The sequence below is a fragment of the Periplaneta americana genome, chromosome 15 (genome assembly GCF_040183065.1).
Source record: "Periplaneta americana isolate PAMFEO1 chromosome 15, P.americana_PAMFEO1_priV1, whole genome shotgun sequence".
In the NCBI taxonomy this organism is placed as follows: Eukaryota; Metazoa; Arthropoda; class Insecta; order Blattodea; family Blattidae; genus Periplaneta; species Periplaneta americana.
In genome coordinates, this window is record NC_091131.1 from 158677569 (window position 1) to 158698224 (window position 20656).

Genomic DNA, 20656 nt, shown 5'->3' on the forward strand with positions numbered 1-20656 from the left:
ATAATTTATTTTATATTTTTATGCTATACAGTAAGTGTATATGTTCTTATTAATTTTACTTTAGAATCCTAGAAGAATTTCACACGCAGTTAATCTACAAGTTTCAGAAGCTGGGAATAAACGTAATTCTTTCTGCTCCTTACAACTGAATCTTGGCCCTGATCACTTATCATGCTTTGAAATAATATAATTGTTCGTACGTGGACGGTTAATTCAATTCATTCCTAAATATATTTATGAATCATTGGAACTCTATATTTACTCTGAGAAGAGTCAAAATTAGTAGCTTCAAAATTGTAGGCCATATCTCGTAGGGTACATCGCGTGGTGAACTTCTCTCCCTATTTCCTGAGAAATTAACTATTTTCCATACCACAAATTGGGGTAAACTCGGCCGCTGAGGTAAACTTGAAAATAAAAAAGGGGAGGATTTAAACCTTAATATGACATTGATTTATGAAGTTCATTATTTTTCCATTTCTTAAGAACCGGTATTTCCTTTATTATTTTGAGTCACAAATAGTGCTGATATTATGGTGTAAATTTTTATGGCAAGTTTACCGCATTTTACATTACATTTCCAGTTTTCACACATAAGCTTAATTTTAACTTATCCTACCTATATAATACGTAATTTACATGCACTTACTGTTAATATGACGTAGGTGAGAACAAATGAATACACAATTTTGTTGAAAAAATTGTAACTTCAATATTAACTCCGAAAATGTAGGCCTAATTTTATTTTCAGAGCAGAAGTGGTGTAAGTCAAAAATGGGTAATGAGGGTTAAAGTAAACATTCTGTAAAATACAGCGCAAAGTAGCAGTTAATATTGAATTTATTTAAACTATTAGTAGTCAGTGAATAGCACGAAGGATATATTAATTGCTACTTTGCGCTGTATTTTACAGAATTTTTACTTTAAACCTCATTACCTAATTTTGACTTACACCACTTCTGCTCTGAACGGCTCAAATAATCACTGGTAATGTAAAATCAACACCAATAACAGTTAACAGTCATGCAAATTATTACAGACAAGATTGCTTTTTATATTAAATTTGAAAAGGCTCTTTTATTTCTAGAGAACTTAATACGTCTGCCACATGAATCTACACCAACACATCAGAAATTTTATCGACACATTCCGGATTTATTCAAGAAGTGAATATTTCGCAAAAGGATTACAATACTCCATGAATTCTTAAGAAATTAACACCATGATCCCTACTTGAATGCAATATAACGTTCAACTTCTGAAAAATATAAAGAAATAAACACGAATACAAAAATTATGGAATTACTTGCATTAAAAACTCTAGATACATTATCCAAAATCGGAATGGTTACACATTTACACATGATCTCTGCAAAAAAATAATATACTGTAACAGGTATCTACTTTGACATACAAAGAGGTAACTGATAACTAATAAATGTTTTATAGAACACAATACGTAGGCTACCTACAACGTGGATTATTGGTTATGACTGATTTATGATTTTCTCTTGGTCTTTAGGGAATTTGAAGAACGACAAATTCGGAGATTTAAACTTGTTGTTACTGCAATTTTCGTCATTGCGCACATTGCCTTTGTTCCGACGCATGATTAAAACGTTATAACATCTCGCATCCCTTTAAAGCACGTGCTGGCTGAACGAGATTGTATCAACCCTATTACCAGTGCCTTGCCTGCCGCTTGGGCGCTAGTGTCGCGAATGTTGGCAAAAAAAGTGTTGAAGTTGCGCGACTGTAAGTATTAGACTGTGGTAACATTGTCAGATTGGTATAAAATAGTTTTTTAATGCTGGAACAATGCCGGCTGTTTTCAGCACTACAACTGCACATACAGAACTAACAAAACAGAAGATATATATTATTTTAAGTCAGGGTGTAAGCTTCGTAAAGCATAGTTCTTTTGGTGTATATTATCCTGTAAGCTTGTAGGCCTACAATGTACGGATGGACATGTCAGTGTATTTAATTACAATGAAATTCTTGGTGCGAGTAAATATTATGAAACCAAATAGTCCTTTAACATCACCTTAAATTTCTAATTACAAATTTGAAATTATGTCAAGTGGTAATTTGGTTATAATGTTGCTAACGGAAACAACGGGAAACTTTGAATACCGGTACTTTTAATTAGTTATGAAATTGTATATTTATTATATATAGAGTGACCAGTCGTCCTCTTTTCTCCGGACTTGCCCTCCTTTTTAGGCCTTTGTCCGGGGTCTGGGCGGATTTTCTAAAATCAAGAAATGTCCTCCTTTTCGTAACTTGTATGCCTGATATTTTGAAATTATCCGGTTTGACACCTTTTACAAGTAATTTGCCTGTAGGTGGCAGCAGCAACGACGGAATATACTCTTTGTCAACGATCATAACTGTCTTTGCTCCTACTTGTTATATACGTTGCTTTCATATGTAAAATAATTTTATATCATTAAGTTTTATCATAAGTACGCTGTAATAAAATATATATTGACATAATTTAAGTATAATATAGGCCTAAGCCTAAATCTAAATGGATATTTTCTGTCCTCTTTAATATTATAGTTCCCTTGACTTTCATATTATAATTAACTGTAAAATTATTATTATTATTATTATTATTATTATTATTACTATTATCGTGATTATTATTATTATTATTATTATTATTATTATTATTATTATTATTAAGTTAGGGGAGAGTCGGGTAGTATCGGACATCGGGTAGTATCGGACAGTGCGTTTCTTTCATATACCACCATATGGTAGTACCTGAATGACATGGTTACGTTTCTCTATGCAACATCACAGGAACGTAAGCATGTCAATGAGGTACTATCACAGTCTACTATATACAGTCGCGAAGCTCAATATGTAGTAAAAATGCAAACATGGGTAGTTGCCCACCACTAGGATCGCTACTATCGCCTCATCATCGCAGATCTCTCTCCTAGCAGCCGACAAAATATGTTACACTTTCGTTGTCGTGTTCTTTTGGAAAAATTAACACCTTCCTTCCATTATTGAAATATTAAATGCATAAAGTTAATTTATTATTTTAATGAAGTATATTAAATTCCACCATAAACTCGAAGATACCTGCAAGAAATAAGTTAATATAATTTTTGTTTGTGCAAAACGAACTGAAATTTACTATAATAGCTTCACTCATTCAAGATTATAGCGAAAATTAACTATGAAACCAATAAATATTAATTTGCATTTCTCTTTACAATAATAATAATGGAAATATGAATTAATGGAGTAACTTACGTGTACCGGTACTTGTAGTGTAGGCTTACGTAGTTAACAAAGTGGGATGAGGTTAAGCAATAATAATCACACCAGAATTGGAAATAAAACGTGATCAATAAATTTCATTGTAACAGACTTTTTCCACCTCTCAACAAATAAAAGTTACAACAAAATTAACATCTATAATTAAAAACATATCCTTTGAAGGAAAAAAGTAGGCCTAAGCAATAATAATCCCACCAGAATTTAAAATAAAACGTGATCAATAAATTTCATTACAACAAACTTAATTTTTCTACGTCTTTAGTAAAATAACACATAAAAATAATAACAAAATTAATAGCCACAATTACAAATGTATCCTCTGAAAAAAAAAGTAGACCTAACCTTTATTTCTCTGGAAATTTAGCAGCCTAAGTGACAGAACTTTAACCGGTATCTAATGTCCTTTCGGTTAGACAAACATTTCATTGCGAAATTTAAGGATATAATGTATTCTAACAGTCACAAAGAACTTCAAATTAACAGTTTTGTTTCTGCACAGCATTCTTGTGGAAACCCAGGAACCTTTCTGAATCTTTCGGAAATCGGAAAAAGGATAACTCTGGCCTCTTTCTCTTACTGTTCCTACAGTTTATAGCACTACAAACGTCTCCTCCTTGTCCCATATTATTATTCCAATTATTATATTTTAGCCATTAACATTTTCATTATAACCAATAACGAACATTTCACAAGCATCAATGTGAAATACACAACGAGCTAGCACTCGACAGAAATACGACACAGTCCAAAGTCGACCATGGACAGTCTATTGTTTCTAGTTGCTAACCGCTTGGAGCGCTTTATCACGAGATTTGCAAAAAAACACCTCAAGCTTCGCGACTGTATATAGTAGACTGTGGTACTATCATCGTGTGGTAGATGAAAGCAACTCACTGTCCGATATTACCCGATGTCCGATACTACCCAACTCTACCCTATATTTTGTAATAAAATAGATATTAACATACTTTTAAGTATGATATAAGCCTAAATCTGTACTGTAAATATTTTTATTATAGGTACATCTTGGTTACACAACTTTTAACACTATAACCGGGTACTGTAATATTTAACACGTGAAATATATATAATACATATTCCGATGTAAATATTTTGTAATAAAATAGATATTGACGTAATTTAAAGTATAATATAGGCCTAAGCCTAAATTTAAGTAAAATCTGTCCTCTTTTTCCGAACAATGTCCTCCTTTTTGAAGCTTTGAGTCCTCGTTTTTATCGACGTAAATCTGGTCACCCTCATTATGTATAACTACTTTTCCTATATAGATCAATTTTAAATTATTAAGCTATGTACTTTTGTGAACTACCTAATATCAATAGGCCTAAATAATATCAATATCAAATGCATAGTTAAAAATACAAAATTTCTAGGCATCTGGATTGACTCTGCTTTAACCTGGAACTATCATGTTGAGAAAACTATAGAACAATTGAACTGCTATATATATGCTTTCAGAATTTTAAGCAAAACAAACTCTAATGAAGTTCTCAGATGTATGTATTTTGGCTATATACATTCCCAGATTCAGTCTGGCATACCATTATGGGGCGCAACAAGCAAAATTACAGAAATTTTTAAACTACAGAAGAAAATTATAAAAATTATGAAACAAGCACCTATAAGGTCGCAAAATAATGCAATTTTTAGAGAACGCAAAATTCTGCCAGTGCCTTGTATATACATTCTAGAAACAGTATCTTTCATTCATAAAAACAAAGAAAAATTCAAATTGAATTCAGACTATCACATGTATCAAACAAGAACATCAAGTCATGTCCATCTGTCCACTCATAGAATTACCACAAGTCTTAAAAGTATTTTACATAGAGGCATAAACGTGTATAATAAAATTCCAAGCTCCATAATAAGTAGTAAACAAAAGAAGTTTAAAAGCATAGTCAACAGGTTGCTGCTGCATCATATGCCATATACTGTAGAGAAATTTATGTCTTTAGACCTTGCATGAAAGTGCCTACCAATCAGTGGCGGCTGATTGACTGAGGCAAATGAGGCCGGGCCTCAGTCACTTGCCTTAACTGAAATCAAATTTTGTGTTTTTATATAATATATTAGTTATTTGAATGAAGCATATATCGCTGTAGAAGCACTTGAAAACTGTGATGTATATAGAACTGTTTTGCAGTAAAATTTGTTCCTGAGGCCAGAATCGTTCGTGCCGGGTCTGGCTTAATGCATTTCATGTCCTTTCGCGGGCTTTGAGTTTACGCTTAAAACGTTGTAGCTGAGGCACAATTCGGCTGGCCTGGTCAGGTTTCACTCCTCCCATCCATGGGCCGGCCTCAAGGGTAGAGTGGGGTGGGAATAACAATGGTGACTTGTTTTCCTAACTAGGCCATAAATAACAAAATTCCAGCTCTTTGGCAGGCAGAGACCCACTCGATTCTCTCCCCTTATGTCTCAGTTTATGACATAAGAGAGGGTGTTCTACTATTGCACATCGTAGCACAGTAGTGAATCTGGGCCGATGTTGTTATGTATTTCGGGAAAATATAAACAGAAACAAATGAGAGAAATAATGCTGGTGCAGTTAATTCATTGTTAGAGTGTCCTTTTTCGAGAAGAAATAATATTGAAAGAAAGGAAGTTTTAAATAAAGAGAGAGACTACCTACGACATCGCTGATAATTTTTCTGACGCATAATCTTAAAACGCGAGTTTCTATTGCATCCTGGTATGGGCAACATAAATGGTTATGTGGTAATGTGAGGCAAAATAAACTTCTCTTGGCCTTGTTTATTGCTGTCAAAGGAAAAAAAAATAAAAAGAAAAGAAAGAAAGGGGAATTTCAACACATAATATGGGTTGCTTCATCACACTGAAACAATCACTGAAACTCACAGCATAACAGCTTATTTGGTGAGTGAAATTATTATTTTTCTTGATAGTAATAAGAATAGACTAATAATAGTAATAATAATAGTAATAATGATATTAATAATATAATAACAATAATAATTAATATCATAAACAAACATTTCCTATCAGAAGCACTTAAACTTGTTGCATCTGGCCTCACCGAGGATTTCGATGACCGGCCGCTACTGCTACCAATGTGTAATTGTGAAGGCATATAGGTCGTTATTGCTGTTAAGAACATTTCTATTATTATTATTATTATTATTATTATTATTATTATTATTATACTATCTTAGATACAGTTCTTCTCATGTCAGCAGATGTCCTGCAATAACAAAGCTACAAATTCATAAATATGCCTAGGCCTATAGTATAATCAGAAATTAGATCAAGACTTAGAAATAAGATTGACGAAGCCATGATTTGTAAAAATCTTTATGGTGAATAAATTACTATTACTATTACTACTTTTATCTGTGACGTGTTCGGATTGACATCAGGGATGTAACTAACGGACCCACAGAGCCTGCGATGCCTGGCAACAAGATTGAATTATAGATGACATGGAGAAGTGTATAATTATTCGTCAGAAATTTCAAGAATATTATGAAGTTCACAGAGAAATTCCAACGTTATGTAAGCTTCACAAGTTTTGTGCCCAAGATATTGGCTTCAAGAGATATAAAGAAGCTCTTCAAAGCTGGTGCGCGCCATTGGCTTTTCCTTTAAAAGGTGTAAGAACGGCAGACACCTGTTAGTAGAACGTCTGGACATTGTGACAAGAAGGAACTTGTTTTTCGAACACTGAAAAACAATTGAAAAGGCGACAAGAAACTAGTGGTGTACAGTACATAGATGAAATCTGGATTCATACACACTACATCATATCCAGCAGTGGTAGCTGGTGCTTCAAAATTTTGTTCGTTTACTTTCTTGCTACAAAATATTAGGCCAATCATGCTGCAGTCGTAAAAATGTGCAGAAACTCACCTATTTATTTCCACAATGTTTTCCCAGAAGAGTCTCTTCGTAGTGTCATTAGAGCGTATCCGTTCATAAATGAAAGGAATATTCGCACTGAACTTTCAGTTATTTATGGCACTGACGAGTTCAAAAACATTTCAGGCTCTGTCTCTAATGGAATTTTTCAGAGACAATTTATGTTTAACTTTCGGCGAATGTACAAAATTACTAGAAATTTTACTAACAATCCCTATGATGACTTCAGAGGTGAAAGGTGTTTTCCTACTCTCCTCCGAACAGGACACAAGGAAAACAGGACAAAGACTTTCTTATTTCACAGCCACATAACCACTGGAACGTCTTGTACGCGTCAGAATTGAATTTTCTGTTAAACGACCTGGATTTGGTTTTCACGCACTGCGAAGTTTCAAGGTTCGGAGTCGATCTACCAAGACGCTTAATTTCACACTTCTCTTCTAAGCTGCGCGATGAAAATGGATGATCTATTAAAGACTGAATTGTATTCATCTTAACTAGGGTCTATTTAATATAGTAGACTGCAGCCGCGGCGAAAATGCGACTCACGAGCACATTGTGCTTTTCTCTCGCTTCCTACCTACAACCCCCACCCTCTTACTCACTGGAGTCAAACTCCGTTCTATTTGTATTTGTCTCGGACCTGCGAGTGGCGTATCGTCGCAATATCTCTCTCGAAACCATGTACCTCTATAAAAAACGAAAGTTTCAAGTAGGATGGGATGATGCATTCTTTTGCCTACAATATGATGAAAATATTAAATGTATGATTTGTTCACAAATATTACTAGGAAAACGGTTGTATAACATAAAACGGCATTATAAGTTACTACATGTTACTGATGAACCATTAACAGGTTGTGTTATTATTATTATTATTATTATTATTATTATTATTATTATTATTATTATTATTATTATCTCTGTACGTCGATTCTTTTACAGCAGATGTACAAATAATGCGGTTAGATCTTCAATTTAAATTCACATATTTACAATGTGATGTTAAATGAAAGCTAGATGTAAGGACTTGACAAATGTTGAACTTTTCAAATCTTTGGCAAAAAATTAATATTTGAAGCTTCGTTCTTTCGCTTGCTCTGTTGAAGCCATGTTCGCTACAACTTACGTTTGTGAAAAATTATTTTCAACAATGAAAATAGTAAAAATCAAATTTAGATCACGACTGACAGACAAATACCTTCGTGATCAACTACGACTGGCAGTAAGTGACATAATTCCTGATTTTGAAACTCTGTCGCAGAGACATTCTGAAGACAATTAATTTTAGGTTGTGATAATGTGTCCTATGTTTTTTTGTTCATTTCTTTCTTCGTTACACGTACTAAACATTAGTTTGTAACCTTGTACTGTATATAATTTTATTTAAGTGCTTGACGTAAGGAAAATGAAAAACCGTTAATGTCAGACAGTTGCTTCAATTCCCCTTCGGTTGTCCGCCTCCCTCCATAGGTGCTATGCACGTTGCAGCTTACACAGTGGCTCGGCGCACGATAGCATTTTCGCCACCGCTGTAGTAGAGTAAGACAAACAACACAATTTATTAAAACAGCTTCTTACGCGTCACCACGTGCTCTCAACCAACTCGATTCCACTAACTCCAGTGAAACGGAAAGCATACACACCAATAAAATACAAGCTCACCCTCTACCCTAAAAAAAAAACTTGTTTTCGCGCCTAACTGCAGTCGCAAGGCGGGCATATTCTTTGACTCATTCATTGTCACTCATCAGTAGCTCTGTAAGCTACTGCCATCTGTTTCCATTTTCAAAGCTCGTTTACCTCCCTGTTCGTTTAACAACAACTGAAACTCCACGCTGGACAACACCCCTCTCATCCCCTCGCCAAGATCAGACCAGTTTCCATAAGAAGTACGGTTGTTTACTTTGCGTGTTACCTTTTCGTTATGTAGAATAATACTTTCTTGTGTTTGATCACTTAGCTGAGTTTCAATACACACAGTTCCAAAAGTCGCGAGTGCGTTAGAAGTACGAATATGTGCAATAACAACATCATGATCCCTTATTGCTTTAGTTAAATTACTGTATTTAGCTTTTGTTACTGAATTAAATTATTATTATTATTATTATCACTAAACATAATCAAAACCTTTTAATGTACTTACATACACGTACACAATGTAACTACAAAGTACCGGTACAAACAAACGCGAGAGAAACAGTACGTTTTACACTCATTCGACTTCGTGCACACAGCCAGCCCAGGCAGGCTACCGGCTGCTTGGAGTATTTAGTCTCGTGAGGCGTCCCTCATTGGTTGGAAGTTATGATGACGTGGTTTGTCATGGCAACGTCCATGCTAACCTGCATTCTGCACTGCTGGCACACTGCTGCCAGCTCAGGACCGCAGTATGTGCATTGTAATACAATGATTGTATATGCCCCATCGCACGACTTATAATTAACAAAACGTATTTAGAAACGTTTCAGGACTTTATGATTAAATAAACAGAAAGGTTATTCATGGATTTACATAGATATCGTGATTCTTATAATCAATCAGTGCTGCCGAAGCCGTGCTTGGGTGGACTGCACGTCACTGTTTTCTGTTATTAAACTTGTTTATAGTTTACATTATCGGTATTTTAAATTCTGTGTATTATTATTATTATTATTATTATTATTATTATTATTATTATTATTATATGGCGAAATGCTGTTCTCCAAATCTGTCTAGAGCCTTAAAGGAATTTGCCCTACCACTAGAGTTACACCACACTGGAAGGACTTTTACTTGCTTTCAAGTTTCACAACCGAAATCGCCGGACTGACCATTGGTCGCCTGGCTAAGAGTTGGACTGATGTGAGACCTTAACAGACCACGTGGTCTAATACATGTTTAGATGATGATGATGATGATTACGTTACGGTATATTTATGAATATTATACTATGCTCTAATAGAACATATTCATGAATATAAAAAAACTTTGAAACATAATTTATTCATAGCCATCCCATTTTTAACAAATTTTAACTTCTGTTTATACATCTTGATTACACAACTTTTAACACTGTATCACTTCGGAATATGTATGATGAGACTTTCTTGTGTTAAATTCTAACGTACCTTGTTTACATGTTTCGACCTATTTATGGGTCATCCTCAGAACTGGTCATTCAAGAAATTAAATTACAACATCGCATACAGAACAAATAACACTCTACAAAGACATCTCAACACACAACCAACACAAACAAACAAATACAACCACACAGGCGTATACAAACTCAAATGTAACACCTGCAACAACTTCTACATAGGACAGACAGGCAGATCATTTCAAACACGTTACAAAGAACACATCACAGCCATAACAAAATTACAAAACACCTCCACATATGCAGAACACATCACAAATGCTAACCATACCCACAGAGACATCAACATAGACATGGAAATACTACACATCCAACCAAAAAGCCAGAAACTAAACACACTAGAACAATATGAAATAGGCCTATACAGATACACGAAAACAGACCCCAACGATATTCTCAACATACAACTCAATTTCAGAACACACACACTCTTTGACTCTACACTATACCACACGAACGCACCCTCACAGGAAACAGAACAAGAGGCACCAAGACCAACAACGACCAGTTCTGAGGATGACCCATAAAAGGTCGAAACATGTAAACAAGGTATGTTAGAATTTAACACAAGAAAGTCTTATCATACATATTCCGAACTTCTGTTTAATTTTATATAATAAAAAATGTTTGTGTCATTATTACACTACACAATACAGTAACATATAGTCAACAGTTATTTGTGTATGATAGGTAAGACACTTTGCTTTACATACCGTAACAGGAAAATCCATCGAAACAATCAAATATATTGAAGTAAATTTAATTAAACACAATAATGTAACATGAAATTCACCAAGGATGAAGAATGAAACTGGCATGATGAATATATTGAAGGAGGGGTAGGAGGACTATGTCGATGTAGATTTTGTTACTCTGACAGTGAACAATTAGAGAAGAGAAAACGATTATAGATTAAAAAAAAATACTCAAATCTAAATATATAATTTTTTTCAAGTTCAAGGGAGGGAGTTAAAACCCGGTAAACCACCCCCCCCCCCGCCCTTGCGTACGCCTCTGAAAAGGGGTAGCTATATAAAAATTCAATTTTAAGTTATGTTACTGGTATTTATTATGATCAGTATTTCCGTTTCAAGCACTGTAAAATATGCAGTTGGACGTTAGAAAGAAACATTATTATTGCTCGTAAATTGTGTCTGTACTGTATCTTTGCACCGGTAAGTGGACGAAAGAGAGAGCTAGAGTGATACTGATGTGGAGGATTACGAAAAAAAAAAAAAAAAAGACTAGACAGACGAAGAGAAATATTCACTTTAACGTGTACTAACAAACTTAAATAAAACTGCAATGAATAATTGTCACTATTCAATTAATGTGATTTAGACATTCCATCGTATGAATGTTAGTAATGCCAGAAAATTGCCACTTCGTATATTCGTTAACATTGTATTAAAAGTTGATGTAATGTGGCATAAAATAAATGTTTTTTTTCTCTATATATTTTTTTCATATTTGAATGTTAACACGTTTATTGTTGAAATGCTGTCACTGTACTTCCAAAACAATCAGAGTAATGGATAAGATTATTTATAGAAATATACACATTATATTATGCGTAAAGGAAAGGAATATATTGTATTGTCAAGCATGATTTGGAGAAAGAATGGTTAATGTTACACAAGCGAATCTTTTGACACAGTAATATACGAAGCATGTTCTTAAAGTAAGTTCCGTTTTCAATTACAGCCGTCGCATTGCTGCAATCGTTATTTTGTACATGCGTGTTTTCTTTTTCAGTCCTCAGGCAAGCTGTCCATGCAGTTTCAAAGCTTCAGTCCGTGTGTGTGGTTAGTTGTGATCAGTTGAAATGTTTAAAGTGATCGAGCACCCCGCCGACTGTGAGATGCGGTCTGTTATCCGTTTCTTGAATGCGAGAAACATCAAACCAGCTGACATTCATCGTCAACTTTGTGAGGTGTATGGTGATGATGCCATTAGTGATGGAATGGTCAGGAGATGGGTTAGGAAGTTCAATGAGGGCCGCATCTCTGTGCATGACGAGCAGCGTACTGGTCGGCCATCTTTGATCAATGACGATTTGGTGTGTGCTGTCGATGAAAAAATTCATGAAGACAGGAGGTTCACAATTTCTTCGCTTTCCTTGAATTTTCCACAAATGTTGCGGAGTGTTCTCTACAAAATTGTGACATTGATTACGATATCGAAAATTGTGCTCACGATGGGTACCCAAGATGCTCACCGAGAAACACAAAACCAAACGAGCTTTCAGTGCATTGAGCTTTCTCACACGTTACAGTGAGCAAGGCTATGAGTTTCTTGATCATATCGTGACAGGTGACGAGACTTGGGTGTCTCACATGACACCTGAATCGAAGCAGCAGTCCATGGAATGGAGGCACACTGCATCACCAAGGAAAAAGAAATTCAAACAAATCATGTCAACACGCAAGATCATGTGCACTGTTTTTTGGGACAGAAAAGGAGTCCTACTCATCGAATTCTTGCCACAGGGTGAAACCATTAATAGAGAAACCTATTGTCAGACCTTGAAGAAGCTCCGTCGCGCAATTCAGAACAAGAGACGTGGGATGCTGACCGACGGAGTTATGTTGCTTCATGACAACGCTCGGCCATACACAGCTCGTGACACCCAAAATCTCATCTCGAAATTTGGTTGGGAACAAATTGACCATCCCCCTACAGCCCAGATTTGGTTCCGAGTGACTTTCATCTCTTCCTGCACCTCAAGAAGTTCCTCAGTGGTCAACGTTTTGATGGCAATGATGAAGTGAAAACAGCAGTGCGGGAGTGGTTCGCATCGCAGGCGGGCGAATTCTACAATGAAGGGATAGAAAGACTTGTGCCACGACTCGATAAATGCCTCAATAATGGTGTAGATTATGTTGAGAAGTAATTGAAGTGTGGGGAATACAATGCAACAAAAATGGTTTGTAAATATCTTCCCGTTTACTTTTGGAACTTACTTTAAAAACATGCCTCGTATCTACTGATGAAAGAGGAGCATAAAGATGAGTGCTATGCTATCTTTCGAGAGAAGCTTAGAGTTCATTGCCTAGAGTGTTAACTATGAAGGAATCGTTAAAGACTACAGACACCCTTTGTAGACTCCAAGAGCTACTATTTCGGGCTCAGTCAGGCTGGGGCTTATTGCCTCGAGTTCGAACTATGAACGAAGAGACTATTGAGATCGCAGACAGACTTTGTGGACTTAGTGCTTTACAGGTGTCTACAAACTCATGTCTCTAAGGTGAGCAGAATTAATACAGAACAGCCTGCACAAGAGTACTGACATTTTTAAACTAAGAGGATGCAAGTAATTAAATTATTTCATTTGTAATGGGTGCGCACCGCAAACCAATATATAATATATATAATATAAGCACTGGAAAATAGTCATAGAGGAAAAAACATCTAAAAATTCATCTAGTCTGTGCTAGTTTTTGGGATCTAACAGCAAGTTATATGGTAGAGGACAGTCGCAAAGTTATGCGTTCATTATGGGAATGATCTCCAATAACGCCCTATCTACATGGAATAATTCGACTATCCAGATTCAGAGGATTTCTGGTGGATTCAATTCAATTCAACTTATTTCGTCATTAGACATACAGTTTTAGACTTCGTCAGGATACATTGAAAAACATATAAATACATTTTTAAAAAACACTAATAAAAGAAACAATAAAATTTAAATAATACAATGAAAACATGAAATAATTTGAAACTTTTAAATTAAAGAAAACTAACTAAATTGCAATTAAACTTATTTATTAAAATACAATTTCATACAAATGTATGTTGAAAAACTCAGCAACAGAATAAAAAGGATTATTTAATAACCAATTGTAAAATCTAGTTTTGAAGCTATTGATTGGTAATTTATAATATTGACTTGGGAGCTTATTATATAATTTCATCCCCATAATTAAAAAGTTTGTGTTGCTCTTGTGTAATCTACAATATGGAATATTAATTTGTTCACTATTTCTAATTTCATGATCATGTATATTGGCCACTAATGAGTAATTGTCGATATTTTGTCGAGTGTAAAGTACTAGATCATATATATACAAATTTATGATTGTTGAAAAGTGGCCGACAATGTTCCAGGTAGTTTGATTTACGTAAAATTCTAATGGCTTTCTTTTGTAAAATCAAGATGCTTCCAATTTTGGTTCCATTTCCCTAGAAAATTAGGGCATATCGGATTATCGACTGAAAGAAAGAAAAGTAGGCACATCTTAAATAATTTTGAGAAACGCAAGTCGTTAATTTCTTTAACAAATATAAAACTCTTGATAGCTTTGTGCGTATGTACTCGATGTGCTTATCCCATGTTAAACTGCAGGCTATAAAAAGTCCTAGAAATTTTGTGTAGTTGAGTCTGTTGTCCTTATTTATTAGAAAGTTTAGGCTGAAAGTTATGTTGATAGTTTTTTCTTGATTAAGCAAGAAACCATTAGATTCAAACCATAAAGCCATCTGTGATAGTGTCGTTGTTGAGAGCATGTAATTGATTTAGAGCAGAGGAAGAACATAGGAAAGTAGTGTCATCTGCAAACATAATTGTTATTGCTTTAATGAATTCTGGAAGGTAATTTATTGCTATTGCACTGTGGCACCCAAGCCAGTGGTAAACCATCGAAGCAATACAACAGCTGTTGTCACTGGCAGAAACTATCACCATCTTGCAGGTTGTCTATATCGTTTTTGCAGGAATATTAAAATATTTTGATGAAAAATATTTAAATTTATTTTCTGCAGCTTCATAACTATATTAGATTTTTATGTTACTGTATAGGAAAGTAAAATAAATCATAATTTGCACAAACAATAACCTTAAGTATACCCGTAAGAAGAAGCTTTCGTATCGATCTGTATGAATTTGTTCTGTTGGCACATTATTATGTTGTTCAAGTAGAGGATTACATTAATGGAGCTCTTTGATCCAGTGGACGATATAGACCATGCAAAAAGATTAAAAACCACTTTGAACAAACACTGTATTCAGTATCATTACACTAACTCACTTCTCACTTTCTATCTTATGCGCTCACTTTCTCTCTTATATCAAATTATGCACACTTCATCCCCCTATTATTTATTCGCTCGTTTTCATACTCTCTCTCGCTATCATAAAATTAATACTCGATCACAACGCGACAACATGCTAGAAATTCCACTTCACACATCATCTCTATATTCCTCATCTTTCACTGTTGCTACCTCTCGTCACTGGAACTCTCTGCCGCCTGAAGTCAAGGGCTGCCGAACATTGAAATCTTTCAAATCCAAGTTAGAAAATTATCTTATGACGAGTTGCCAAACTAACTTACTATTATAACAAGTATTGTATTGCATGTTTCCACGTATTCACATTTTTTTTTTAATGTTCTAGTGATATTTAACTTATTTTACATTTTTGTTTTCATATTTTCCGATAATGGTATATCTATAATGTGATAAGTTGAGCTATATACAATCATAATTTTCCTTACTGTGTGTACTTAAAAATATTGTATTCACTGTATGTTTTGTACTGGACTATTTTATTACTATTATTATTATTATTATTATTATAATTATTTATTATTATTATTACTATTCTTATTTTTTATCATTAATATTATTATTATTATTATTATTATTATTATTATCAATAATTGTCTTATTTTTTATACTTTGTATGTCTCATTTATTTTGACCTGCTGTTCACATTTTATTATGCTCTTCCCTTTCTTTCTGTATGTTATATATTATGTCTGATTTCTACTTACTTGTTGTTTACATTTTATTATTATTATTATTATCTGATTCAGTTTTGTGTGTAAAATTGTAGTGTACTTTGTAAATTTGTAGTGTCTTTTGTAACGCAGTTTTACTCCTGGTTGAGTGTTAGAGAAGGTCATATGGCCTTAACTCTGCCAGGTTAAATAAATCTTTATTATTATTATTATTATTATTATTATTATTATTATTATTATTATTATTATTATTATTATTATTATTATTATTATTTGCACATTCAGTAATCACTTAGAAGCTGTTTTGAAGTGTAGTTGATAACATTTCCTTACTTATTTAGGCTTATATAAAATTTATAACAACTAACTTATGTATAATTTTTCAGGTCACAAGAGTTGATAAAAAATGCTATCATGGGTAACGATTTCCTGAAGAATCTGGACCAAGGACAAGTGCAAGCTTTGGTGGAGGCTATGTACATGAAGGAATACGCAGCAAATCAACATGTCATCACCGAAGGAGAAACAGGTAACCTTCTAGATTGCCATTTTACTATTTCATCGTAGATAGTTACCAAGTTTTCTTTTGTTTACACCAGAGATTTTGAACAGGTTTGCTGCGAGATAGGCTGCTGAAGATTTCGAGGACAACCGGCATTAAGAAAAGCACGAAAAAAAAAAAAAAAAAAGACAAAATATATTTTAAAATGAATACATACTAAAATTACGAACGTAGACTAAGTTCATTCTCATGTATAAATGAACTTGTAATTGCAATTATATATTTATTTTAATTCGCTGTTGAGTTAAATATGAGAATGAATAACAAATCAATATTCACACCCAAATCCTTTGATTGAAGTTCTGGCTCATATTAACAGGCAGTAGGGGAAGCTGTTGCACCTAGAGACAAGTTGTACATGGGGAACACTTGGTTCATTTTCAAGGTTATTATTATTATACTCCAATTTTACAGATAACCCTATTTTACCTGACATAGGTATGTTAGGGTTATAAATACATTATTATAATAATAATTATATGATATTTATTAATTAAGTCTCATATTGAATTAATCTTACGTTTCTATTATGAAATTAATAATCTCTACAACGTTTTATAATTTATAAACATGAATGAATGAAATGCAATGAGATGAAATTAAATACTAAAACACAATCTTATATTTCAATTAACAAGTTTCATGAAATGTATACGGTACTATATTATAACCTAAGCAAATAACTAATCCTAATATTCACTAGAATGTAGTTTAAATTTCTGTGGGTTGAAATTTCTGAAGACGTTACACAGTTTTCCGTTAAACAATGTTGTTACAAGCAGTTTCTAAATTTTATACAATACATTTATCGTGAATCTATTTTAAATTATTATCCTAATTTATTTCTATCAACTGTTAATTTAAATATTTATAGCAAAATATATAAAAACTATAGAAAAAAATAATAATTTAGTGGATATATACAAATTTTATTATGATGATTTTTATCATTATCATTTTCAAGGTTATGTGATGGAATTTTTGTTTTCGCAGTTGACCACTCTAATTTCATCATTCAACTGTTCTGTGAATGATTTACTTTTTTTTAAGCAATCTGGAGAGATTTTACTTAAAAATCCGTTTTTGAACCTAAAACATAAGTAATTTTCAAATTAATGAAATATTTTAAAATAATTCTTTACATATACGATTAAAAACTTATATCTATACTTTTTAAACTCTGTTATTCTAGCTACGAATCCATGTGATTACTGGCTTGTTTTTCGGTACCTCACTTTTGAAAACCTGCTGAGATTTATTTACTGATTCCTGATGTACCTAGAGATGGTGTACCTGGGTGACAACTGTCTTCAGATGGACCTCGTTATATTTTAAATAATTTTGTAAATAAGTTACTCTTATGAGTAATCAAAAACAGTATTTAGTAATGACTTTTATGGGGTTTCAGCTTCAGTGGCAATGCCACGTAGCAAAGTAAAAATCAAAAGACAAACATCGACAAACCTAAATTATGCTCCTCCCAGGAAAGGAATAACTCATAATCTTTAAAAAGGAGAGGCACTCATTTTAACAGATACGCCAGAGAAAACCAAGATAGAAGAAAGAAGAAGAACGTTGAGTCAGAAGAGAAATATGATCCATAAAGTTTAGAAATGGAAGAAGTTGAAGCCACAAGTTCTGTTTCCAGAAGATAATTCAGAAGAAACTGCGGATGAACCGAGGAATGTGTTAGTGCTAATGATGATGATGAAGAAGCTATTTCAACTGTAAATGACACTGAGTTAATTGCTCGAGAAGAAATAAGAGAGGAAAATTTTCTCATTCGTGTGGCAGGAAAGAGAGACTAATTATAAACTTTTTGTCAGTAAAACTGCATATTTACCGCAAGGGGGCTATATTTAATATAATTAAATATGTACCAAACCTATATGCACATAGAATTATTCCAATTCAGAAACAACTAAGTTAATTAAACTAAAAAAAACTCCAAAAGGAAATAACATTTCAACGGATACCTAGTCATTGTGGTATACCTGGAAACGAGAAAGTCGATAATATTGCAAAACAGGCAACATATTTGCAACCAAGACCTCTTCAAGTGATATCTCTATCCAATGTTTTTGCTTCAGTAAGTCTCATTTTATAAACCTATGGATCAACAATTGGCTCTCTTCTGACAAAGGAAAAATTTTACAGTCTGAACAAAAGAAACCAAATGACCTGGAAATGTACAAAAACATGTTCAAACATTTTTAACAAGAGCCAGAACAGGTCACATTGTCACACAATTGTACCTACACCGATTTCACATTTCTGATAATCCTACTTGTCTGTGGTGTAATAATCATGATGAAGATCTGGAACACATTCTTCTATACTGCCCATCCATAAACCACAACAGAAGTAAATTAAAATCATCAGTACCAGTTGCAGAAGACACACCTCTGCAGTATATACTGACTACACCCCAACTCTGGCTACTAGCAACAGGCATCTATAATGAACACCGATCAAAATACCCCTCAAATCTCGTGAAAAACAACAACTGAATAGACTACAGTGGACTTTATGTTGCGAGCAAACAGCTGAATACATTAAGAAGATTGATTGATTGTTGGTAGAATTTATAAGAAGATTTGTGAAAAAGAATTTGAAGTTCAGTATCTAAAGAAGTTTAATAAATATGACAATTTCTTTTTTTTTTTTACATGATAAGCAATCAGAAATTTTTTACCTTCCTTCAGAGGATATTGTGATCAATGGAAACTTCCCCCCTTCTCAAAGAAAAGATTCTAGCATAAGGGCACTAAGAAATATGTTTTCAAAATGGCATTTGAAGGATACGCCCTTGGATAATAAGAAATTAATTTAATTGAAAAGCCTAATATTGTTTTCTGTCAAGAAAATTGAGAACTATTTTAAAAATTTAAACTTAGCAACATTATCACTATTCCATGTTGAATCTTTCGTACACTACTTTTAACACTTGAATATAAATAATTGATTAAATGGCGATCTTACTCGTGTTAATTGTGTAAGGATGGTGTGAAGAAGCACCGAAACAGCTGTAAGCCGCACATCCTTACACAATTAACACGAGTAAGATCGCCATCTAATCAATTATTTATCACTATTGTTATTATATTACATTTAAAGACAAAACCTATCATTAATAATAATTGGAACACAGTAATTGTCGGTATTTTGTATAATTATAAACTTAATAAAATATTAGTTACATTCAAGGTACATCATCCTTATGTACTTAGGGACAGTATGTAGCACTTTAGGAAAATTAAACAAATCTATACAAAAATTATTTAATTCAAACCTTATTTTTTTCTAAGATACTTTACACTTCAAAGATACTGATGTTAATAATAAAGTTATAAAAGTTTATACAAAAATTAAAAAAATTGAAATTTAAAAAAAACTGTCCCTAGGTACAACAGCTTCCCCTACATCTCACTTGATGATGTGTGTCAGAGGAAGAACAATTGTTCGTATACATCTGAAGTCTGACTAGTGTAATATGTTACTAGTCAGTGATGTATGCAATGGAAGGAGAAACGAACTGGTCACCCTATTCAATTATCTCCTGGCCTAGTTGCCTCATAAATGGTGCCTTCTTAGTATCATTTATGAGGCTGAGACCTGTCTTCGGACAGTTGACTAAACAATCAATCAATCTTCTTAATGTAGCCAGCTATTTGCTGACAACATAAAGTCCATTATAATCAGTGAAAATATAGTGTGACTGCGTTGGTGTTAATGCAGCTTCTGTGGGTACCTCTTTGGTACTTGTTAGCTTAAACAACAAGTTTAAGCCCCCTCACCACGACAAGGTGAGAACCCACGACTAAACAAAATTCACAGCCAAAAGCACATACTGGAATTGCATCTTCTGTTTCGAAAGTCACTGGTACAGCTTAAATAGGTGTGTACTCAGAATATTATGTCACTGATAAATTTGTTGTGCGTTATTTAGCTCCTACATGGAAAATTTAATGGAAGAGAAGAGTAACATATGTAGTACCTTATATCTGT

At 33.6% G+C, this 20656-nt stretch overlaps 1 protein-coding gene across 7 annotated transcripts in view; it reads left to right on the forward strand.

Moving 5' to 3' along the window:
* The window catches only part of LOC138715483 (cGMP-dependent protein kinase, isozyme 1-like), a 280131-nt gene that overhangs the window by 178612 nt on the left and 80863 nt on the right, over positions 1-20656 (forward strand). For all 7 annotated transcript variants that reach the window (XM_069848430.1, XM_069848431.1, XM_069848432.1 and 4 more), the window contains one exon: positions 16473-16615. In XM_069848430.1, coding sequence (XP_069704531.1) covers positions 16473-16615 — 143 coding nt within the window. The remainder of the gene's footprint in view (positions 1-16472; positions 16616-20656) is intronic.